We start from the raw sequence: 25,692 nt of genomic DNA, 5'->3' as shown, positions 1-25,692 counted from the left end.
TTTTCAACTCGATCAGGCCACCCTGTTTGTTTTTAGGGAATAGTAGTAACATGAGTACTGGTTTCCCAGTACTGGCCTGCTAGTTAGTAGCAGTGATGTTGAGCACTCATCAGTTTCTAGTAAAATTGAAAAAATACGAATAACATAGTGATTTTTTTAATAAAGTGGTATTCTTGTTATATAAAGAATGTCTGATTCCGATATTTTTTATCTTATTTTAAAAAAGTTATGTTAATATTATTTTATTATTAATTGATAGTAGTAATCTTTTTTATGTGTTAGCAAAGTAAATGTATATCATTCATTAATCTTTCCTCTTAAGCCTTGCTCTGCCAATTAGTAAAATTCAGCTGTCTGAGAACCACGGTTATTAATTAGAAAGAACTTGAGCCTTGAAATTAAATATATCTGGCCTTTGAAACGGACAAGGGAGAGAACTGTATAAAAGGAATATATGATTAGGTATTATTGGTGTGACAAGAATCCAGAATAAGAGCTGCATAGTAAATTGGTCTGTGGGAGGGACTGTATAACAATGAAAGAACTTTTTTCCTAAAGAAAAAACAAACTGGGGATGGGGGAGCAGGGAGGAAAATGTGCAACAATGAATGAATGGAAATCCAAGTTCTTCGTAAACTTACAATAAAATCTAACTTAAAAACATTAGACATAGCTGAAGTATATCTCTGTTATTTATTATTTATTCCTTTGAACAGTCTCTTAATTATCTTTGCCTATTCCTCTATCTTTTAAAAAAGAAACAATAGCAACTTAATCGTTTTGTTGATTTCAAAAACTTTTGGATTTATGCAGTCCTTTAATTTCACATTGCCTTTCCTAATTCAGCCTATTTTTTCAATGTTGTTGTTGTTATGTGCCATCAAGTCACCTGTGACTCATAGCGACCCCATGTACAACAGCTCTGAAGCCTGCCCGGTCCTGAGCCTGTCTCACTAATTCCGATACACCTACTCCCATTGCCCTAGTTAATGTATCAATCCATCTTGTCTGGGGTCTTCCTCTCCTGTGCTGTCCCTCCACCCTTTCAAGCATGATATCCTGCTCGATGGACCGGTCCCTCTTGGCCACGTGCTCAAAGTACGTGAGATGAACTTCTAAATTCTTGCCTCCAAAGAGAAACTTGGGTTCACCCTCTTCAAGACACCTGTTTGTTGTCCTAGCATATGTTCAGTACTCTCCTCCAGCACCACAACTCAAAGGCATCCATTCTTCTGTCATCCTTAGTAATTTTTCAGCTCTCTGAAAAGTAATTGTGAAGACCATGGCCTCTTAATTTTATTTCTCAATTTAAATGATGATAGTTATAAGGTAACAATGGTTACTATATTACTAAAATAAAATAAGATAAAAAAATGTCACTCAAAGCTGACAATGACAAGATCCTTACCCTGTTTAACTTACCTTTTATTACCATATTTTCCTGTCTTATACAATACTCCTGACAAAGTATTTAACCCTCATAAAGTATACTGTTTTTCTTCTGCAATTTCTTTATATCTTCTGTTCTTGTTTCCAAAAAACACCTGTCCTTTTTTTAAAAAAAAATAAAAACAAGATAGTTTTATTGGGAAAAGAAGTTTCAAAGCCCACAGGAGAAAGCTAGGCAGTCTTCTCTCATGTGATTTACAGCCTATGAAAACCCACTGGAAGATCAGCGAGGACTGTTATCCTACTCAATGGCACACGACAATAAGACAAGACCTGAATAGGCCATTTTTCTCTAGAGTAGGAGGGCAAGGTCAAAAAAGCTCCCCCAAAACACTTGTCTTAATGTGAAGAAAGGGTTCTCCTTTTCCAAGCTCAGCAGAGTCATCTAGTCCAGTGGTTGGTTTCCATGTGCTGGGCTTCAGGTCCTCAAGCAGCTGCCATTCTTATATATCACACTCAGCTGGCAACCTTTCCCCCTTGTGTTTATGCCTCCTGCTGTTATTGACTGCCTCGTAGGCCCGTCTGGTGTTTGGCTGGAAGTTGGGTGATTTCAGCTCCCAGTTTGAAGGGTGACCAAGGGCCAGCTGTAACGTGTAAATTCCACTAGTCCCTGTCAGACCAATGAGCCTGATCATTTTTATGATTTTTTAGGTCCCCCACATTTTTCTCTCACTCTATTTTGATCTATTTTGAGTGATCAACATTTGTAGTGAAAAAACATCTAGTTTTTATAGAAAAGTGACTTTTAAAGATACAGATAAAACCTGGTCCTAATTCACTGTAAGGGGCCCTGTCACACGGTGGTCAGTGCTCGGCTATTAACTGAAAGGTTGATGTTTTTAAGCTGCCAGCTGCTTTGTGAGAAAAAGAGCAGGTAATCTGAGTCCATACAGGTTATGCTGTCCTATTACTGATTTCAAAATTTAGATGAAATGAACAAATTTCTGTTTGCAAAAACAGAATACTAAAACTGACCTTGGCAAAGCAATATACTAAACCTGGAAAATTAGCCAGCTTCACCAGAGACGTCTTTAAGCACTTAAGGGATAACAGGCCAATCTTTTAAAAACTCTTTCCAAGAATTGCAATAATAAGGAACATTTACCTATTTATTTTATGAGGCCATCATAACCATAACACCAAAACAAGGACATTACAAAAGAAAGAAAATAACTAGTCATTTCTCTTGAAAGCTACTACATAAATACTAAATAGTAGCCAAATGTAGGCCAGGGTAACGCATCATAACTGAGATTGCTTTCTTCTGAGAGTGCAGTGTAATTTCTCCAATAAAGCAGGGAGAGATCCTATTTCCAGGTACAAAGAAAAGCATTAAGTAAAATCTGTTGTTGTTAGGGACTAACAAGTAACTAAGTTTTGAAACGTTGTCCTTTCCTGTCCTCACAATCTCAAACTTACTCGAGCCCATGTTTTTAAGCTGCCAGCTGCTTTGTGAGAAAAAGAGCAGGTAATCTGAGTCCATACAGGTTATGCTGTCCTATTACTGATTTCATTGTTACTGTGTCAGTCCTTCAGTCGTCTTCTCTTTGGCTAGCCCTCGATCAGGATTGGCAAATGGCAGAGAACCAAGGGACCAGAAACTTACATACCTACCTAGAAACTTGATTTGTTGCAAACATGTAGCACTCAAGAAGAGGGATAAAAATGTTGTGCTTTGTTTTTTTCCAGCCAATTATGCTATGTCAAAAATTCTAATAGAAAATATTCTAATCTTGTCCCTATTCTACAGTAAGCAGAAATTAATTCAAGGTGAATTCTATCCTAAATATATAAGGAAAGAAAGAAAGGCCTGTAAATATCGGGGAAGAAAGTGATCTGTTAAATAAGATATAAACCCTGCTAAGGCGTATTGATTGCTTCAGAGTATTGACTGATGCAAGCCACATCCTTTCCAATCACTTGGTATGCTCCTGAGAGCTGAACAGTGAATAAGGGTGACAGAAAACGAATGAACCTCTGGACTTGGGTGCTTGTTGGGAAAGAATACTGAATATCCCACGGACTGCCAAAAGAATAAACAGATCTGTCGTGGAGAAGGTGAAGCCAGAGTGCTCCTTGGAGGTAATAGTGATAAATAAAACTTCATCTCTCATGCTTTAGGCATGTCTCTAGGAGAGGCTAGTCATTGGAGAAAGACATTGTGCTTGAAAAGGTAGCGGGATGGTACAAGAGAGGAAGAGCCTTAACCAGGTGCATTGACACAATGACTGCAGTACAGGGCTCACGTGTGTCGTAGATTGTGAGGACGGCTCAGGATAGGACAAGGTTCAGATTTGTTGTTCACAGGGTCACTTTGAGTCATAGTTGACGACACCCAACAACAACAACAAAGAGTATTGATTATGGCATTTTTTTTAACAAATCCATAATTTTATTTGCTTTTCAATAAGTTTAAATCCTCGAGGGATACAACATTACACGGATTCTGTGTCCGATGATGGCCTTAGCAGGAAGGTTGCTCCGAAATTTGGCCCGAACCATGCCACTGTTTCCGTGGGCTCGAGTTACCTTTCCCCAGATTACTTTGGTTTTATTGGGTTTGCCACCAGGAGTCACTGTATTGTTTTTTTGCTTTGTAAACATAAGCACATCTCTTGCCTAAATAGAATTCTGTTTCATCTCGGGCATAAACGCCTTCAGTTTTAAGAAGAGCTGTGTGCTCCCTCTGCTTCTGGAGACCTCGTTTATAGCCAGCAAAAGTGGCTTTGCACCAAAGCCTCCCAGCCATCTTTGTGGTTCAGAAGTCCTGCTTCCAGGACTGGCTCCAAGGTGGTGGAAAAAGGAGCGGTGACTATGACATTTTTACACAAAGCCAGCAAACTGGGTATTAAAATTGTTAGCAGAAAAGAAGATTGATAAGAGGAACTACATTTAAATTAGGAAGTTCTCTTCATTAAAAGCCTTCATAAAGAGAGTAGGAAAGACACTGTGGAATGAAGATATGATCAGACATTGTGTGTATTATAATTAAAATATAGAGCGAGATATGCTTGCTTACTTGATTGAGGAAAGCTAAGGAAAGGTTTGCACATAGAAACAATAATGGATGGTTGACAGGGGTGGGTAGAGAGATATGAAGAAGCAGAAATTGGATGAATGGGTAAGGTGAAGGGAAAAGCAAGGTACAGGGAGAAATTGATGAGACATTGCAATTGTAATAAATGTACTAAAACAAAATATATAAAAATGAGTGGATGGAAACCTATAACAAAGAAAGGGTGTGGGAAAATATATGTAATCAACTGGTCATAAACAAAATATGCACACAACTCCTAAAAATAAATCTGAGACAGAATAAAAAATTTTTTAAATGGGCAAAAGTGATGTCTATTATTCCATTAAAAAAAGTATCCAAGTGCCTAATTTGCACATTAGGAAAGATAAGTTTCTTAGAACAAAGAAATAGTGGTAAGATCAAAGCACTTACTAAAAAAAATTGTTAAATTTAAAGAGCATAATAGTTCTACAATTTAATAAAATGGGGAACCCATAATTCTCACTTATTTCTGGTGGGATTGTAGACTTGGCATGATTTTATAAAATCTGCAGTGTATTTGTATGTCTGCTGTAACACTACTAAATTTGAGATGTGATATTTTGCCTTACATATAAATTTAGTAGTCTAGAGAATAATAGTTAACCTTTTAATCATATGTCTCTAGTAACAGACTCTGAATCATAAATGAATAAAGATTTCAGCTGTTTGGGCTTGGAATTGCATGTTGGTGGACTAGCTTTTTAGGTTGTTAGTCACGTCACTCACTTAGTGACAAATCCAGCAATCTCCATGTGTCACTGCGAGCTTAAATCTAGTTAGAGACACTGTTTTTGCTGCCTGCCTCTGTGACCTCATTGCTCTGTCCCTCTGCTTCAGTCACTGTGGTCAGCCACCACACGGCCTTGTCATTTCACTAGCCCACCAAGCTTGTTTCTCCCTCTCTGCTTTTGCCGATGCCTCTGCTCACATCTGCAGCTCCCCATACCCTCTTTGCTTCCTTCGGGTTACTGTATTTGTGCCTCTGTTCCTGCATTAGCTGAGAAATGTGTTCTCTGACTTCCTTTCCAGTGATAATCATTACCATCTTCTTTACGTAACCTATTAATTTTTCTTTTTGTAACTGTCATCACTACCTGTTATTGTGTGTTTTTTTTTTTTAAATTTCTCTGCAAATATAAGCTCTGTAAGCATAGATTTTCTGGCTATATTGCCAGGACCTATGCCTATGAAAGGGAGCTCTGGTGGCTTTATGGTAAAGAGTTGCACCACCAACCTAGAGGCATGCAGAATGAATCACCTAGTTGCTTCACAGTAGGAAGATAGATAGCTCCATCTGAGGGATTTACTACCTTTGAAAATCCACTGGAGGGTCAGCTATCACCCACTTCTAACTTGATATTACATGACAACAGCATAACTATAAGGAATGCTGATGAGGTATTAGCTAAATCTTTCCAGTTAGAAGAGTTGAATTAGAGAATTAATGTGACAATGAACGTAATCAGTAGTAAAATTATGTCTCTGTGACTCTGTCCTCAGTAAACTCTGCAGAATGAATTTCTTTTTCACCTTTGCTCTGTAGGGATTGGTGGCAAATTATAAATAAATACTGATATTAAACTGGTGGCCTATAGGTAAGGAGCTGTGCTGCCTCCCTTAAGGTGTGCAGTTCAGATTTACCTGCAGGAGAAAGATGAGCAGTCTCCTCCAGGGTGATTTAATGCCTCTGAAATCCCCTGGAGGGCTAGTTATGGATCAGTTTTGACTCAGTGATCCTGAGAAACAATAATATTATACCACAGAGTTATCAACCTTTTAATATCCTAACAAGAGGGCAAATCAGAAAGGAGCAAAATTCAGAGTGCAATGTGGTGGTGGTTGTATACTACCAAGTTGGAACCAACACAGGAGGAGACTCTCTACTAGAGCTCCCTACAGAATTTAATAGTGTTTAACCTTTGTCTTTTATGAAATAAGTAAAGGCTAAAAATGTAGTGATTTTTTAAAAAGGCAATCCAACAGACTTTGGAAATGATCAGAGAATATCATTAATATCACATGCAATTAAAATCTTTGCTGAAAATTGTTCCAAAATGGCTGAAACTACATTGACCAAGAACTTCCAGAGATTTCAGCTGGTTTCAGAAGAGGCCATGGCATGAGAGTCACCATTGCTGATATCAGATAGGTTTTGACTGAAAGTTTTGTGATGCATAGGCACTTGACAGTGTGGATCATAACAAGTTATTGCATTTATGCAAAGCCTGTATATAGACCAAGAAGCAGCAGTCTGAACAGAGGCATGCTAGATGGTTTGAAATCAGGAAGGGTGTGCATCAGGGTTGTAGTCTTTCTCCATACTTATTCAGTCCATATGCTGAGCACCTACTTTTTTTTTTTAAATAAAATTTTCTTTTATATTGGTTTACTTAAAACATTGGTATATATTGTTTTCACACTGGATCTTTCCCATTTCCTTTACTGACCCCTCCCTCTACCCATCAAATTGTGCAGCCCTATGATTACCTCCTACCCTCCTCACCCCTCAGCTCCTATCCTCCCCCCCTTAATCCTTATGCACATTTTACTAGTTAGCTTTATTTTTCTATAATAATGGTCTTTTTTTTATACTAATGGTCTTATCCAGGATTTGTCCTTAAGGGACTGAGTTAGTTCACTTAGCAGAATGCTCTCCAGTCCCTCCCAAGTTAGTTAGTGATTTTCAAAATCATTGCTCCTGCATTCCATCATGTGACTGTACCATAATTTTTCAGTCTGTCTGATTGTGACTGGACATTTGCGCTGTTTCCATGTTCTTGCAATGGTGAATAATGCTCCTTTGAACATTGGTGTACAAATCTCTGTTTGTGCCTCAGTTCTGATTTTCTCAGGGTATATTCCAAGCAATGGAATTTCTTTGTTAAGCTTTTTGAGGAAATGCTAAACTGCCTTCCAGAGTGGTTGTATGTACCATTTTACAATCCCACTAATAGTATATAAGAATTCCTCCCTCTCCACATCCCCTCCAGCATACTTGCTGTCCTGTTAAACCTTGCCATTCATACTGGGGTGAGATGGTACATCATTGAGGTTTTGGTTTGCATCTCTCTTACTGCCAGTGATTTTGAGCATTTCTCCATGTGTCTTTTGGCCATTCGAATATCTTCCTCTATGAATAGTCTTTCTGTGACTTAGCCCATTTTGTAATTGAGCAAATAATCTGAGAATCTGGACTAGAAGGCAACATTAGGATTGGAGAAAGACTCATCAACAACCTGTTCTGTGCAGATGACATAACATTGCTTGCAGAAAGTGAAGAGGACTTGAAACACTTGCTACAAAAATCAAAGACTACAACCTTCAATATGGATTATAGACATCAAGAAAACAAAACTCACCATTGGAACAGTGTTTAACATCATGATAGAAGGAGGAAAGATTGAAGTTGTGAGTAATTTTACTTGGGTCCACAGCCAACACCCAAAGTGATAGCAGTCAAGAAATTGAAAGATACACTGCATTGGGGAAAATATGCTGTCTAAGATCTCTTGAAAGTGCTAATAAGCCAGATTGTCACTTTAAAGACTAAGGTGAACCTGACTCAGGCTCTGGTATTTTCAGTTGCTTCTTGTGCATCTGAATTCTGGACAGTGAGCATGGATGACAGAAGAGTCAGCAGTTTCTTTGAATTGTGGTGCTGGAGAAGAGTGCTAAATATCCCATACACCACCAAAAGAACAAACAAGTCTGTCTCAGAGTAAGTCCAACCAGGATGCTCTGTAGAAGCAAAGATGGTGAAACTTCGTCTCACATACTTTGAACATGTTGTCACGCAGGGCCAGCCAGTCTTTGGAAAAAGACGTCAGTGTGGGAAAGGTGGGAGGGTTGGCAAAAGAGAGGAATATCCTCAACAGGGTGGATTGGCACAGATTTTGTAACAGTAGGCTTGAGCGTATCAGAGCTGTAAGGATGGCACAGGATAGGGCAGGGTTCAGATCTGCTGTTCACAGGGTCAGTAGGAGTTGTGGTCAACTCAATGGCATCTAACAACAAACTAATATTCATTCCAGATATATTGTTTCTTTTTCTCTGTTAATTTAAAATAGTGACTTTGCAAGCATCAGATAAAGTTGTAGATTTATCTTAGTGTGTTTTTTTTTCTTTTTATAGCTATTCTCCTTCCCTACCTTTTAATTTTTTTTATGTTTTGTTTTTTTTAAGAATCCAACCCAAGTTGGAACAGCTCTTCAGGTTTTCTATAATCTGGGAACTTTGAAGGATGTCATTACCAGTGTCGTGGAAGGATACTGTGCTACCATAGAAGAAAATATCAACAGTGCATTAGACATCAAAGTTTTGACTCAGCCTTCCCAGTCAGCTGTGAGAGGTATGGATATGATTTATATTTAGCATCTTTGTTTATTTATAACTAAGAAATCCTTTGAATAGTATGTAGCACTCAAGTTTCAAAGCAGTCTAATGACTCATTTTTTAGTAGAGAGAAAATGAGGGAAGAAATTATATTTCAGAATTTATTTTTAACTTTTCCTCTAATCAGTCATTTCAACTGGCCAATTGCTATATTCATAACTTCAAGTTAAAAACAAAATCTTAACTGTGACATCATTTTGTTGAGAGGAAACAGATGCAAAAAAGCTAAGGAATATTGTTTTCTTCCTAAAATCCTTATCTCCACATACTTCTTATTGAAATAGAAAATTATTTTTTATAAGGAAGCACAATTTCTACCTTAGCCTGCTGGGCTTTTCCTTGTTCTAATTTTGTAATGAGGAGCAATATAATTGGTAGTGTAGAGATACGACTATGGGACCGTTATAACCAAGGTATAATCATTGTTAGCTGCCATAGAGTCGGCCCCCAGTTCATGGTGACCATTGCAAAATGATATTGGACCTTGGTGATCCATTGGGCCTTTATTGACTGATAATTTTAGAAGTAATAGGGGTTTGCTTTTCTTTTAGTCTTATTTTAGGACTACCTGCTGAAACATGTTCACATGGTAACAACACATAGTGACCACACTTTAGATACATTGATTGAATCCTGTGTTTGGAAGGGAAGAATTCTACCAGTGAATACTCTAGAGAGTCTCTAAACTCCTGCCCTCAGGTCAATTCAGACTCAGCAACTCTCAATTGTATTTCCAAGGCTGTAAATCTTTACAGGAGGAGACTGCCTCTCTTTCTTCTCTGGAGCAATTAGAGATTCAAACCTCTGACATTCAGGTTTCTAGCTCAGCACATAACACACTATGACACCAGAGCTCTTGCCAGTAAAATTATAGCAAAGTTTAAAGAAAACAACTTCAAGGTGGAGAGTTGTAGCCTTAGGAGAATAATGTCAGCCCTTTTCCTGACAAGCCATAATTGGTGTTGGCATTCAGATAGCCAGGCATGACTTAGCAGCCACCTTATGTGTTATGAAAAAGGACATTATATGATTTGGATGTTATGTGAACAGTGTATTATATATAGGCAGAGTTTGATTCATGAATGAGTTCCTTTTCTAAGTTTGTCTTTAAAATTGAATTTGTACATAAGTCAGACTATTAGGTATAATTTATATCTACCATTAGTCAAATGTTTATCTTAGTATATAGTGTACATTTTTATACTTAAAAAAATTAAGAAGCACTTCAGATAGAATTGTTGTTGTTATTGTTATGTGCTGTCAAGTCACCTGCAACTCATAGCGACCCTACGTACAACAGCCCTAAACCTTGCTCTAACTTATGCCAATCTTATTGTCTCTTAACACTCTTAGTCCCAATACCCCAGCCACTTAATCCATCTCATTGAGGGTCTTCCTCTCTTATGCTGTCCTTCCCAAGCATGATGTCCCTCTCCAAGGATTGGTCCCTCTTTGTAACATGTCCAAACTAGGTCAGACGAAGCTTCAGAATCCAGGCAGAATACCTTGTTTATTTAATTTTGCTTTACTGCACTCAAAGATACTGCATTTTTTACAACTGAACATTTCTGGCACCCTGCATTGATCATGTCTGTCAGCACCACTGACATATGTTAAGTTCCTATTTCTGCATACATTTCACAATTCTCAGACCACTGCGTATAAAGAAATAGAAGTGTGTGTGTGTATAAATTTTATATATATATATATCCTTTCTTTTTTTACTAAGTCTTTATGGTTTTCTAAAAGTTTATAAATTTTCCTTGAGATTAATCTGTATTGTCTCCCCAAGGTATACATTCGTTTTATCTTGATAAAAATAAGGAATGTTTCACACACTTGCTTGTCTTCCTTGCATGGGCCATCCGAATCTTCTCTTTATTGTTCCTGTTTTAGCATACATGCTGCCTATCCTTGTGTTGTTCCAAACATTTGTATAATGGTACTGCACACTTAAGGAGCTATGGCCCAGGGCTAAGGAACAGTGTTGCCAGCATGAAGGCATGCGCTTCAAGTCCACCAGCTGCTCTGCGGGAGAAAGATGGACAGTCTCCTGCCGTGCAGTCATTCCACCTCTAAAAACCTGCTGGATTGTCATTTATGAGTCAGTTCTGAGTCAGTGGCACATAACAACAACATATATACTTGTATTTTCAGTATCATGGTTTTTATGGGGATTGGAATCACAGAAAGATTTGCTGGTGTATTTTGTCAGAACAGACATTATTACGTAATTCACAGCCATATGGGATACTTCTCCATGGACAAAAAGATCCAGAGATTATGAACTTTATTCACTTACTTGCTACAACTTTTTCTTATTTCTTGCCTGACTTCTTCCTTCTGTCCTGTTAACATGGATGAACTGAACTTTGTACAAAACAAACTATACTTTTTACCTAGTAGATCCTGTCACACAAAGACATTGTTTCAGCAAATCCTCTACCCATCACACTAATTTTTCTTCTCTACTGTTTCTTTTCTATTATATGTAATCTTGCTATTGTACTGTCTGCATAAAATCAACCAAACAAATCAATTTTTAATCAATTTCCTTTTTTCAGCTTTACCATCCCACTTTATTTCTTCAATCTATATAAAAATTCTCCAAATTAAACTTTATACTTAATGTCTCCTATGTTGTTTCCTATTTTCTATTTAACGCACTATAGTGCTAGAGAATATGTGAATTGGCCTGTGTAAATAGGGTATTGTTCATGTGAAAAATATTTGCAGCCAGTTACTGTTATTACATTTGTATTTCTTCATAAACGTGATTCCAAAGAACATTGAATATGGGAAACTCATAAATAAACTATGCTTTACAAAGAGAGATAAAAGAATCTTCCTTAGATTTTGAAGGGATTTTTTTAAAGATTAGCTTTAGCTTCTGAATAGAACTGTATTAAGACTAGAATAGACAGAGGGCTTTTAAAAGAAATTGCCAAAGGAAATTTCACTCCCAGTCTTTCCAAGCAATTATTCTCTGAAAGTTTGATCTAATGTTTAAATTTCCAGGAGCAGTTTAATCTTATTCTCTCTTGTGTTGTCAAGAATAGGGAGAAGAAATGAAAGCAATTATTCACATGCTGTCAATCCTAATGTATGCTTCTTTTGTCAAAAGAATAAAGAGTTTTAAAGCCTTCTCATTATCATTTGTTGAGGAGTAGATATCATGATTTAATGTAGAAATGTTAAGCATCAATTATTTTTTTTCTAAAGAACAAGTACTTGTTTTTTAAAAGTCACATAGAAAACATGAATGTTACTTTCCTAATCTTAGCGGTTATGTTGAGGACAATGCTCTTGTTTGTTGGCAATAAAAATGCACAAGAAAGTATTCACATGTGATAGGTATCAGATCAGTAATTTATTCTCAAATAGTTTAGGGACTTTTTTTTTTAACTAGCAAATTTTCCATTAATTTAAGAGTCTTTTAAAGTTTAAAGTACATTAAACATTTTTGTAATTTTATGGGAAAACATTACCCAGAATGTATATAGAAAATCCATCATTCAATAAGAAAAATAAATTTAACAATTAAAAAATAAGTAACAGATTAGAGCAGGCAATCATTGCACACACAAAGATTAAATAAATAGATGGAAAATACATAACCAAAATCTAACTCACTGCTGTCGTGTTGTACCAATTCTGACTCATAATTTCTGTATGTGTGTGGTGTATGTATACACACACTCAATTCAAACTCCTTGCCATAAAGTTGAAATGGACTCATAGATGACCTTGCAGTGTTTCCAGAGGCTATAAATCGCATGTGAGGACATTGCTCATCTTTTCCCCTAGTGATGGATTTGACCCTTTAGAGAGGTATCACCTTTGTGTTAGCAGTACAACTCCCTACCCACTAGACCACTAGAGCTTCCATATATGTATGTGTGTGTATACATATATACACATGCATATATTCAATAGAATAATTAGAAAAGCATGTGACATTAAAACCTTCAATAATTTTCAAATGAGTGCTTCCTCAAAAGAAAAATTTCATTATCAAAATACTAAGAAACTGAAGAACTGAATAAGAACACCAAAGAAGACATTCAGATAGCTAAGAAGCACATGAAGAAATGTTCAAAATCCCTAGCTCTAAGAGAGATGCAAATTAAAACAACTATGAGATACCATCTCACCCCAGTCAGAATTGTAAATACTGGCGAGGTTGTGGAGAAACTGGAACCCTTATTCACTGTTGGTGGGAGTGTAAAATGGTGCAACCACTGTGGAAGGCGGTATAGCGCTTTCTCAAAAAGTTGCAAATAGAGATACCATTTGACCCAGAAATTCCACTACTGGGAATATACCCCAAGGAGACCATAACGGACATCTAGGCAGATATATGCACACCATGTATATCGCGGCTTTATTCACAATAGCAAGGAGCTGGAAACAACCTAAGATCCCATCAAGAAACAAATGGATAGAGAAATGTGGTATATTCACACAATGGAATACTATGCTGCATTGAAAAACAAGAAACTCATGCAATATTATTCAAAATGGGTGACCCTGGAAGTTATTATGCTTAGTGAAATGTCTCAGTCACAAAAGGACAAATACTGCATGGTGCCACTGTTGCAAAACAGGACTAACCTTGGGGCTGGGGAGAGACTGAGTAAGATGGGTTCAATAATGTATACTATATTGAAACAGATGAGGGAGAAAGCTGCTTAAAAGGGATATGTGATTAGGTATTTTTGTCATGACAGGAGTCTAGAGCGAAGGCTACATGGTGGAGTGGACCTGGGGGAGGGTTTGTAAAACAATGAAAGAATTTTTCTTTTACTTTTCCAAGAGGGTAGTGCACTAGGGGGGAGGGTTGGGAGGGAAGGAAAGTGCAGCAATGAATGAATGGAAATCCAAAATCTCTGTAAATTTTTACTGAAATTAATAATAAATTTAAATTTAAAAAATCCCCCCCAAAAAAAAAATAAATTAGCAGAGCTTTTTTGGAAAAAGAAAGAAAGAAACTGAAGTAAATCTTTGCATTCTACTATTAGAGTAAATCAATTGGTTCTTTCCTCTAACAGTTGGATATTGCCACACTTAAACTTCTCCCTATCTCCATGGTCATCATTGTTTATTATTACTTATATTATATAGTTAGTAGTGTTTATATTTTCTTATTTTTGTATCTGTGTAATTTTATTCTCAACTTTTGTCCTTTAAATATGGCCTCTTTATTTCCTCTTCCTTGGCAGATATTACCATCTAGTTGATTTTTTAGAAATGGCATGGGTGCTGTGTTCTCTCAGTTTTTCCATAATTGTAAAAAGAACAAGGGCCACATGGGGATGGCCATATCTGATGTTTATCAGCTTCATAAAGGGGAACTGTCCCTCTCAACAGCATCAACAACACAAGTCCAGTTCCTCTTAGGACAGACATATCCCCCATACTCTTATACCTCCATCTACTCACCTGTATACCAATTCAACTGCTTTACTGGGTGCAAAATCCAATGTGATGGCTTACAGACCACACAGAACCATATTGAGGAAGTCAGGAGATTATTATGCTGGTTAGCAGAATGTAGTCACTTAGGACAGCTTCTGAAATGTACTTGCAGGCACCTAAGCCTTGAGCCTCGTAGTTTTAGCCCAGTGTTAGGAAGTTCTCAGTCCTACCAACAGTTATGTGGCTCTCTACACCCGTTTCCCCTCAGTTGCTCAACAAACTTGGGCAAAGGCTCCTGTGTCTGGTTCTGTTGGGAGGTAGCGGCCCCAAAGTCAACTCAGTCTCATACTTGATCTGTGGTCCTCCACTTCAGCTGCTATGGCTGTTGCTCTGGTCCTGAAGGACGAGTTGCATTTTTCTTGCCTCCTCTTTTGTGGTGGTGAGAGTTCTCCTGCTGCTAGATCTTCTCAATTTTTTAAAATTTTTTTGTGTGTGTGTGAGTGTACTGTCAAATCAAATCTGACTGGTACAGGAGGAGATTGTCCCTCCTTCCCCGGCAGAGCATCTGTTGGATTCGAACCGTGTGCCTCTGGGATTGTAGTTGCAGCTCCTTACCACTAGGCCACCAGAGCTCCCCTGATTTTCTCAATTTAATAATAAGACTGGCCAGTCTCCTTGTAGATAGGTGACATGTCTATTCACGCGCATTGACATGGCAAAGTCAAATTCAGTGGCGAGAAGGCCATTTTGAACACTACTAGTCACAGTACTTGACTACCTCTTGCCTTTATACTTAAGTAATAATTTGACTCCAAATATAAATTCTTATTTATGTTCTTTTAAAATTTTATAGCTGTGGTGACAACTCTCTCCTTACTAAATTTTAAAGCAAGTGAAACACAGGTGCGAGGGAAAAGCAATTGTAATAAAAATGACAATTTTATTACTGATTCAAGGTAGACATTGCTTATGTCTGTAGCAAGATGGATTTCTTAGTAATCTCTTTAGAAATTAACTGTTTTCCAGTTAAGTCTCCTTGGCTATACTTGCCATGTGTAGAGCATGAGCCAGGATGGGTCTTTTATGTAGAAACTTCTCTGTCAAGAGAGAAAGGAAGAAATTGAATCATTCATGTTGAGCTTTGTATCTAAATTCATTAATCAGTTAAGTCACTCCTCTTCACTAGATGAGTAAGCAATTGAACAAGAAGGCAAGAATGATACTTTAGTTGAAATACCTCCGTGTGAGACATGTAGGACGTAGAGATTCCCCTCGAACAGTTGTTCTTTCAGTTGTTGTGTTTTAGTGTGATTGTAGAAAAGACTAAGCCAGAAACCTGACTGTGTTTTTCCATGAATACCTAAATGGTTCCTTTCCTTTTAAATGTGTTCATTTCCTCAAGATAATGTCATGGAGTTGAATGCTCATTATCAGTTTATTTTTCACTGAGTATATTCCCTCACATACTTAGTGCATATTGCTGGGAGGGCCTATTCCTTGGAGAGGGACATGATGTTGGGAAGGGTGGAGGGTCAGTGAAGGAGAAGACTCTCAACCAGGTGGATTGACTTGGTGACTGCTGCTGTGGGCTCTTGTGTGTCAGGAAGTGTGAGGATGGTGCAAGACAGGACTAGGTTCAGATCTTTTGTTCACAGGATCTCTATGAGTCATACTCGATTAAATGGCACCTAATAACAACAACAATATTCCCTTTTACGAAAAATTTTCTTGCATTGTATACATAAATATTTTTGGTTTGGCGAACTCTTAATTTTAATCCTTTCAGATTTGTTGTCCTTGTTCTTTTCTCTACATATCTTCCCCATAATAATGTTTTATTACTTTGTTTGCTTTTGTATTATTTCCTCTTACCTGTTTTTTTATGTCTGCATTCTCCCTTGATCATTACAATTTCTTGTTGTATCTAAATTCTGTAATATACATGTCGATGGTGTAGTTTTCAATAACTACTTTGAAATACTAGAAGAATACCTGAGTAACACTTCCTTCTTGGTTTCTTGGTGAGTTACTGTAATGAGCTATGATTGTCATAGATTTTTTGCTTGTGTTCCTTTTTCTCCCCCTCCCATATTCTTTTCCAGTGTATCTAATAACGATATTCCTCCAACAACTTCAGGAGATAGCACAGTCTCGTGTGCACTTTATAGCTGTAGAAACCCACTGGAGGGTCAGCTATAAGTTGATTCTGAAGTGATGGCAGTAAGATTGAGAAAAGAAGTCCTGATAGTCTGGTGTGTAACGTGACAAACTGTTAACCAAAACTTGGTTGTTTGAATCCACCCATCAGTTGTGTTCCTTTGGGGAAAATATGGATAGTCTCCTACTGTAAAGATTTACAACTTGGGAAACCTGACTGGGGACTTCGTGAGTTGGAGAGGACTAAGTGACAATGACTATGTTAAAACCAGCATTGCTTTGTTTCTAGTAAATATTAATCTTTGACAGATCCTGGCTATTTGTTGAGGAAATAGGTCAGGAAGCCTGTAGGAAAGGATCTCAGCAGTCTGAACCTTTGATTTATATTTGATTGGATTTGAGATGAATGTGCCAAGTATGAAGGCATCTATATATGCAGATCTCAGCTATGGCAAGAATGTCTTTCACCTGATCCAAGCCACAGAATGTTCAGTTTCTTTGTATGCATCTGAAAGTTGGCCCATGGATTAGTATGACAGAAGAAGAAATGGGATGGTGGTGAAGAATATTGACACTCTCCTAGATTACCAAGAGAACAAACAAATATGGCTTGAGGAATTGCAAGCAGAGTTCCCCTTAGAAACAAGGATGATGCAACTTCATCTCGCTTGTTTTGGGCACAATATCAGGAAGAATCAGTCCATGAAGAGAGAGAGACAGCATGCTTAGAAAGGTAGAAAGTCAGTGAAAGTGCGTTAGTGCGATAGATTGGAATGATGACTGCCAGAGTGAACTGGAGCCAGAAAGAGATCATGAGTATTGAGAATAGGGCAGGGCTCAAAACTGTTGCTCATAGAGTCGCTTGATGGCACCTAACAGCAGCAGCCCCTTAAACTGTCAGTAAAATTTCTGTTTGTCAGAGACATTAATTTTTAGCATTTCTGTAAAAGCAACACTTGAAGACACCATAGACTGCTAGAGGAATGAACAGATCTGCCGTGGAAGAGATGCGTCTGCAAAGACTCTTAGAAGGAACAGTGACGTATTACCACAGTGCTGCTTTGAGCATGTTACCCAGGGTGACAGGTCTTAGAGATAGATACCATGCTTGGTAAAGTAGCAGGTAAGCAGGAAAGAGGAAGACCCTCAGTGAGTTGGATTGACATGACTACAACAGTGGATGGACTCAAAAACAACAGTTGTGAAATTGGCCTAGGACTGGGCAGTGTTGTATTGAGTTGCATGAAGGTTACTTTGAGTTAGGACGGACTTGACTCCACCTGAGAACAGTAATAGTTTAAAATATCAGCTGTTTGATTTTTCTTCATTTTGGTTAAGCTACAACTTGGGACATATATTTTTCCTAATCATAGGTTTGGTGTTTTTGCTGGCAAGTTGTTTTTTTTCGTTTATCTGAAGTAGATCATCCTCTCTACTTTTTCGTTTTCACTTTCAGTGACTTTCAAAGAAAGAGTAGAGGAAAAGACATTTACAGTTGTTAACTAGCAGTCACACTTAGATATTTATTACTTTAATAAAACTTAGATTATAATGGCATTTATTTTGTTTCATGAGTCTGTTAAACTTCTCTTCTTGTTTTAATTATTCCTACTTTATACAGCTCTTCTATGTTTAACCATATGGTTATTTCTGTCACATTTGTATCTCAAACAAGATATGTTTAGCTTATGATGAAAAAAAAATATATTAATAAGTAAGAAAAATTTAGTAAGTAAGAAAAAAAATCGGGCCTCTAAAACTCTTTTATCTACTAATGGTCTTTTCTTGGCTTCAGTTTCTTTAATGTGAATATAAGCAAATAATCACATTTTTTAGAAAAATGTTTAAAAAAGGTGAGTTGATGAGTCCTATAATTGTTTACAATGAAACTATTTCTTACATGTTACAGGAATATGATAACTATTTTCTAATTTTCACAAAGATCCCTCCTATTCTGTTCTCATTTATTAGGTGCTTGCTCTTTAGGTAAAATGAAAAAATTGCAGTATCATAAATGTATTAGTTTTACACTTTTTCTTAATACTCTTATTTCAGAGTGCAGATAGTTTTAAAACTTAATTTTAAGGAACTCCTGTAGAGACATGTCGCAGTATTCCAAATTTGTTTTGTGGAAATCCCTGTCAGCCACCTCCTTTTGATAGAATCTACGTTTGTCTTTAGCACAATGTATATGAAATTCACCTTGTATTTTCACTGCCCCAAATTTGGAATCAGTTCTTTTTTTTTTTTTTAGCAAGCTGTGGTTTCTTTTATTGGGAAATGATATGTTGTTGTTGTTGTTATGTGCCATCGAGTCGTTTGCGACTCATAGCGACCCTATGTACAACAGCCCTAAACCCTGCTCTATCCTGTGCCAATTGCGCTGCCTCTGACACACCCATCCTGATTACCCCAGTCACTGAATCAATCCGTCTCTTGGAGGGTCTTCCCCTCTTGCGCTGTCCCTCCACCCTCCCAAGCATGATGTCCCTCTCCAAGGACCTGTCCCTCCTTGCAACATGCCCAAAGTATGTCAGACAAAGCCCCAGAATCCTTGCCTCCAAGGAGTAGCTTGGTTTAACCCTCTCCAGATGAATCTGTTTGTTTTCTTGGCAGTCCATGGTACATTCAGTACTCTTCTCCAGCACCACGGCTTAAAGGTATTCAATTCTCCTTCTGTCATCCCTAGTCATTGTCCAACTCTCTGATGCATAACAAGTGATTGCAAGGACCAAGGGATTCTTATCTCTCTGCTCTCAGAGTGGCCAAAGTGGAACCTTTCTTTTTCTCCTTCCCATTACGGTTTTAAATATCTGCTCAATTTTCAGTGAGAACTTTTGTTTGCTTTCTCCTGCAAAACAACGGATCTAATTTCAGAATTACTATATCAAACTATTTTTGGCAATAAATCTGTAAGTAAGAGTCAACAATTTTTTGCAATTCTTTATGCCCATAAAATATATTTCACTGAAAGCATATTGTTCACGGTTCTGTCCTTTAAAATTACTTGAATTAATTCTTCCCCATCCCCACCCCAGGAGTTAGTTGTTATCAGTTTTCTATTCCATTAGATATATTTGTATTCCATTTTGGGAGTTGTTCTATAAACTTTTTAAATTTAATCTTATATTAAAATATTTATGAACAAAGAGTCAAACCTCTATGAAAAAGTACATTGTGAAGGGCACAGTCTCATGTTTTCCATCCTTATTCTTAACTCTCTAATGCTCCTGCTTTTGGAATCCATTCCCATGAATTTCATTGTATCATTCTTGGATTTGTGTATAAATGTATCTTCCCTTTTTGAAGTACAAAAGATTGAGATTCTTTTATATGCAATAAAGTATATCCTAAAAGAAATTATTTTGTAAGTGTGCATGCATTTTTTGTAATAATGCAGATTTTGCTACATTTAGAAAATGTCCTCTTTTCATGTTTGTCACTGGTGAGTAGGGGGTCCCGGGCGATCTACCATGCCAGCCCCAGGAAACACTGCTGCTTTCCGTGCTTCTCTCTGGACCAACATGGAGAAACTTATGGATCACATCTGTACTATTTGTGGACAGGTAAATAATTCAGAGAGTGGGCACAACCCCACTATGGTTTAAGTCTTGATTATTCCAAGTGGGCTTACCTTGTATAGAGTTCTTCAACTTTCTAAGCACTCAGAATACCTGTTAGCTACCTGCTGTGTGATTGATATATATATATTCTGAGTGCTTAGAAAGTTGAAGAACTCTATATAAGGTAAGCCTCAACTTTTCTGTTATTTCAATGGGAAAAGCCTAGTTAAATATCCCTGCCTCCTGTGTTTTAGGTACAACATCTACAAAAGGTATTAACCAAGAAGAGAGATCCCGTTTCTCACATTTGTTTCATTGAAGAAATTGTTAAGGTATGTTTAAAATTAGATTTTCTCTTTTGTTTCTTTGGCCCACATCATTCATGTTCATTACTTGTATATTAACTATCTGTCAAATAACAAATGGGAGGTATGTTTTTTAACAACCATAACATTTCTTTTTACTTGATAAATAGATAGGGAAATAGGAAGCTTAGGGAGGCTTCACATAGTTAAGCACGTGGTTACTGACCAAAAAAAAAGGTGAAATTCATCCAGAAGTACCTCAGAAGAAAGGCCTGACAATCTACTTCCCAAAGCCCACAGCTGTTGGAGGAAGTCCATTGGGACTCAGTTCTGTTCTGCAACATGGTTACCACAAGCTGGGTGCAGGACATTACACGAAAACACTCTCTGAATGTGTTATATCTGAATGTGTCATGACTCATTGTATGAGTGTATGGTCTAATAATTAGTAATTTTGTATCTATAAAAATAGTGAGATCAGTTTTTCTTCATTTTCTGAAATGTTGTCAAAATGATTAAATAATTTGTTTTTATTGGGCAAAAAAAGAAGCATTTAGGTTTTTAAAACTTCAATTTTTGAGTTAGTATTTCCAGTTCTGCCTGGTGTTTGCTATGCTGTTTCATTGTAGTTGATAAACAGAACTATTTATATTAGTATGCAGAACCTTATCTTAGGAACCTTCAAGGGCAGAGAAGATATCCTCAATGGTGGTCATTTCTGAATAATGTTTTAGTAGTTTAAAATTTAGAAAGTTTTTAAAAATTTATTTATTTTTAAATTTAGAAAGTTTTTGCAGTAGATGTTCAACATATTGCAGAAAATGTATCAAAGAATAAAAAGGATGTAAATGAGTTGACTATAATATATAACTGGATCAAGAGCCCTATCAAATTTAACACATCATAGAAATATTTTAGTTTCACTGTTGAGTCTTTTGAATGTCCTTTGTATCCATATTTTTATCTATGCTGTTTCTTAATTGAGAGCTAATTTTCCTTCTGCTTAACTTAACAAATGCCCTGGATAACTTGTAAAATCCCTCTAATTTTAAGTTTACACTCTAATGTGCAAAGATGCATCCACACCTAGGAATTCTCATTAAATATTCATAATACTTCAACACTGCATATTCCTTTGTCTCCTATATTGTATTTTCAGAATAATGAATAAATCATTTCATTTTAAATAAACGTTTTAAGTTCATGATTTAAAAAATTCAAACTCATTACCGTAGAGTTGGAATTGGCTCATAGTTGACCCCTCCTTGGGTTTTGAAGGATGTAAATTGCTCTGTAGGAAGTGGTCCATCTTTCTCCCTTGAAGTGACCGGTGGATTCCAAGTGCTAGGAGGCTTGACCTTCAGGTTAGCAGCACAGCTTTCTGCAGACTATACCACCAATTTCTGTTTTAAAACCAATTAAGCATTCTAGATATAATGATTAATACTATATATAACACTTGCTTAAAAGTGAGTACAGCAAATTATTGATAGTTGAGGATACACACAGTGGATAACAGGTTGTAGATTCTCATCCGTGGAATTAAGCCAGTTTAGCTGTGTGTAGGAGTTTAGATATGGTACTTTAATTTTTTAAGCCAGCAATTTTTATCATCGAACAGAATCTGGTAATCATGTGTGTAGGATACATTAAACTAAATTTGGAATGTGTTCAGCATTTTGAGCTGCTATAGTACTAATGAGAATTCTGACTATAAAAAGTAATGTGTTTTCTTTTGCCCTTTTAGACCTATCAGATGAGTTGATAATAGCATTAAAGACTTCTCAGAAGATAGTAAATGTAAAGAAATAAAGACTACTTGGAAAAATTATAGGATACTTAAATATGAAATCTTCTTGGTTTTGTGAAAAAGTTACTTTAACTCTGTAGCATCTTGAAGTATGAAAAAAGAGTTAAATTTAATTTTGAAATGTTATTATCTATAAAGATTAGAAGGTTTCTAATTTTACTAGTGTGGTGGTATTATTAAGAGACTCCAACTATAAACCCATAAAATCAAACAGACCACCATCAAGTCTGTTATAGACCAAGTAGAACTTAAGACTAGAGGCCAAGAAGGACTACTCCATAGAGATCACAAGGTCACTTGTCTTTATTGGTGCTGATTACCTGATTTTCTCCCTTAGAGCAACTGGATTCAAACTACCAACCTTTTACTTAGCAGCCCAATACTTAATCTCCTCACCAAAAGATTTTAGAACTTCATATTTCAATTCTTCATATTTAGAACTTCACTGCTTTGGTGGCCTAGTGACAAGAAGCTGCACTGCAATCCCAGTGGCACATGATCTGAGGCTACCAGTTGCTCTGCGGGAAAATGGGAGTCTCCTTCTGTGTGATTAACTGTCTCTGAGAACCCACTTGGAGGGTCAACTATGGGTCAGTTCTGCCTCCACATTATACAGCAACAACAGACCTGCAAATAATAAGAGAATTCTGTAAGAAGAGCATGCACGGATGAAATAATAGAAGTTGGTGAACATTAAGTGAATGCAAAAACTCAGGTTTCTGATGGAGAGGAGGTCAGAGTTGTCGATATCAAAGATAGAGTCAGCACAGTAGATTTAGACTCTTAAGAAAAAGGAATGAATCTGTAGTGGGGGCCATTTTTAAGTGGAATTCTAGGAAGGTAGTTTTGAGTTGGTAAGTGAGAGGTAAATGGAAGTCCTTTCCAAAGGAAGGCATCTCTGTTTTTACCCACCAGAATTTTCTGCATATTATGATCAGCCAAATATGAGCTCACACTAAAGAAAAAAAATCACTTGTGTTATAAATTAGAAATTATGAGAGAAAATTTACAGAAAAATAAGATGGCAAAACAGACTAAACTTTTTGAATTGTTAAAGGGTTCTAAAGGTTATAGATATTTGAATTATCTGATGAAGAATCTAAAGTATGTATGTGGAATATTTCTTTTTTAAAAAATAAATTAGGAAGAAATAGTTGTTTAAAAAGAGCTAGGAAAATCTTAAAAAGAACTCAGTAGAAGTTGTTGTGTACCATTGACTCAGAACCCACCCATAGATGACCTTCTAACAGAGTTTTCAAGGGCAATACGTTGCACGGGAAGAGATTGTCCATCTTTCTCCTGCAAAGCAGCTGGTGGATTAGGACTATGTGCCTTTGTATTCGTAGTGCAGTCCTTTACCACTAAGCCACCAGGTATCCCTAGTAGAAGTTTTAGAAATTTAAATGAAAGAACAAAGAGTCAGGAGATATGTTTAAGAGAGAATTGAAGGATGGATTTGTCAGGATTAATGAACTGAAAAAAGAATTAAAGGCCTGGTAGAACTGATTGAATTATGCAGAATGCTGTATAATGACAAAGGTATGGGAATTATGAGGGGAGGGAAGGATTAAAATTATGAGAATATAATGACATTTTGATAGAAAGCTAATTGGAAAAGGAAAGCTAACAGACTCAAAAAGAAAAACCACCTGATCATCTGAATAGATGGACAATCATTTGACAGACTCTAATATTTATTTCTAATAAAAAAGAAAACACAGTGGGTTAACACTGCCTGAATTCAAGACATAAAACTGTGGTATTAAAAACTGGTAAAGTGAGCATCAGTCATCACTGCAGTAGAATAGAGAATCTAGAAGTAACTCACAAATATATGGACAACTGATCTTGAAAATAAACAAGACTTGCAAAAGCAGGTTGCTGATTCAATGATAATACTTTTACTCCCCAAAATGATAAAAATGGATAATCAGATATCCAAATTGGAAAAAAAACATACCCCACAAATCTATGATTCATTCTCACTATATTGAAACAAAACCTCAAAATAGATAATAGACTTAAAGGATGTAAAATTAACATTTTCAGACGAAAACATAGTAGAAAGGCATTGTGATCTTGTGGCAGATAAACATGTTCTAGAGAGGCATTGAAAACATGAGCTGTAAAATGAAAAATGATGCTTTGGACTTTCTCAAAATTAGACCTTTTGCTCTGTGAAATATTCTGTTACAGTATGTATAGAAAAGAAATAGGTTGAGAGAAAGTATTTGCAAATCATGTATCTCCTAAAGTACCTTTAACAGTTGTTGTTGTTGTTATGTGCTGTCAAGTCCAGTACAACTCATAGCAACCCTGTGAACAACAGATCTGAACCCTGTCCTGTCCTTTACCATCTTCACTATTTCTGACATACTTGAGCCCATTGCTGCAGTCACTGTGTCAGTCCATCTGGTTGAGGGTCTTCCTCTCTTTTGAGGACCTTCCCACCTTTCCAAGCATGATGTCTCCATGGAAAAGCCTCTTCTAACAGCATGCCTGAAATATGTTAGACTAAGATTTGTCCACCTTGCCTCCAAGGAACACTCTGACTGTACTTTCTCCAAGACATATCTGTTTGTTCATTTTCATTCTATGGAATTCAGTCTTCTCCAACACCACAGCTCAAAAGCATCAACTCTTATTCTGTCGTCCTTATTCATTATCCAGTTCTCAGAAGCATAGCAAGTTATTGAAAAGACCGTGGCCTGAATCAGACACACCTTAGTCCTCAAACTGGCATCATTACTCCTCAGTGGTTTGGAGTAGTCCCTGACTGCAGACTTTCCCAGTGCAATATGTCTTCTAATCTCCTGGCTGTGGGTACCACAGATGTTAATTGTGGATCCAAATACGATGAAGTCATTGACAGTTTTAGTCTTTTCTGTCTGTTGCGATGTTGCTTATTTATCCAGTGGTGAGAATTTTTGATGTTTTAATGTTTATATGTAATTGAAATGGAAGGCTATATGAGTCTTTCTCCTATCCTGATGCCACATTCTTCTTCATAGAGTCCAACTTCTTGAAAGACTTGCTTAGCATCCAGATTGAATAGGTATGGAGAGAAGATACAGACCTGGTGCACACCTTTTGACAGTTTTTTTTCTTCTGGCTACATGTTTATTCAGCACAAAATAATTCCCTCCAACTCTACTGAGGTGGTTGACCACATCCATAACCAAATCCATCTCTAAACTGGAATTCCATTGCTGACTCAGCCCCAGCCTCGGCTTTCTTGTCAGTACCAGGAGGCACTGTGCTTTGTCTGTATGTGTCTCTGTCAGCCTCCCCTCGAGTCAATCTTGCAGGTCGTTCACCTTCCAGACCTTTCGGTCGTGGCCTGCCAGTCTCAAGATGGCTTCGGCGCCAGGTGGCAGGAACCATCTCGGGGCAGATGGAGGTAATCACGTAGGTATTGGATACCCTTGTTGGTAAGGTACCAGTAGAAATGTCTGCAGGTGAACTGTTCCTTCACATAACCTCGGGACTTGAGACTCTGCATGGCCTTCATGACATGAAGGTTGGGCACGTTTTTGTCTG

General features: G+C 37.1%; 1 protein-coding gene and 1 pseudogene across 1 annotated transcript in view; one reads left to right on the top strand and one right to left on the bottom strand.

Moving 5' to 3' along the window:
* COG5 (component of oligomeric golgi complex 5) overlaps positions 1 to 25,692 on the top strand; it is a 259,814-nt gene that overhangs the window by 145,312 nt on the left and 88,810 nt on the right. The window contains exons 8-10 of the mRNA XM_006882687.1: positions 8,690 to 8,855; positions 19,928 to 20,040; positions 20,292 to 20,369. Coding sequence (XP_006882749.1) covers positions 8,690 to 8,855; positions 19,928 to 20,040; positions 20,292 to 20,369 — 357 coding nt within the window. The remainder of the gene's footprint in view (positions 1 to 8,689; positions 8,856 to 19,927; positions 20,041 to 20,291; positions 20,370 to 25,692) is intronic.
* LOC102862488 lies at positions 3,862 to 4,198 on the bottom strand (annotated as a pseudogene).

The sequence above is a fragment of the Elephantulus edwardii genome, unplaced genomic scaffold, assembly GCF_000299155.1.
Source record: "Elephantulus edwardii isolate Elephantulus edwardi_28Jun2011 unplaced genomic scaffold, EleEdw1.0 scaffold00022, whole genome shotgun sequence".
Lineage (NCBI taxonomy): Eukaryota > Metazoa > Chordata > Mammalia > Macroscelidea > Macroscelididae > Elephantulus > Elephantulus edwardii.
This window is presented reverse-complemented; position numbering and strand designations above follow the sequence as displayed.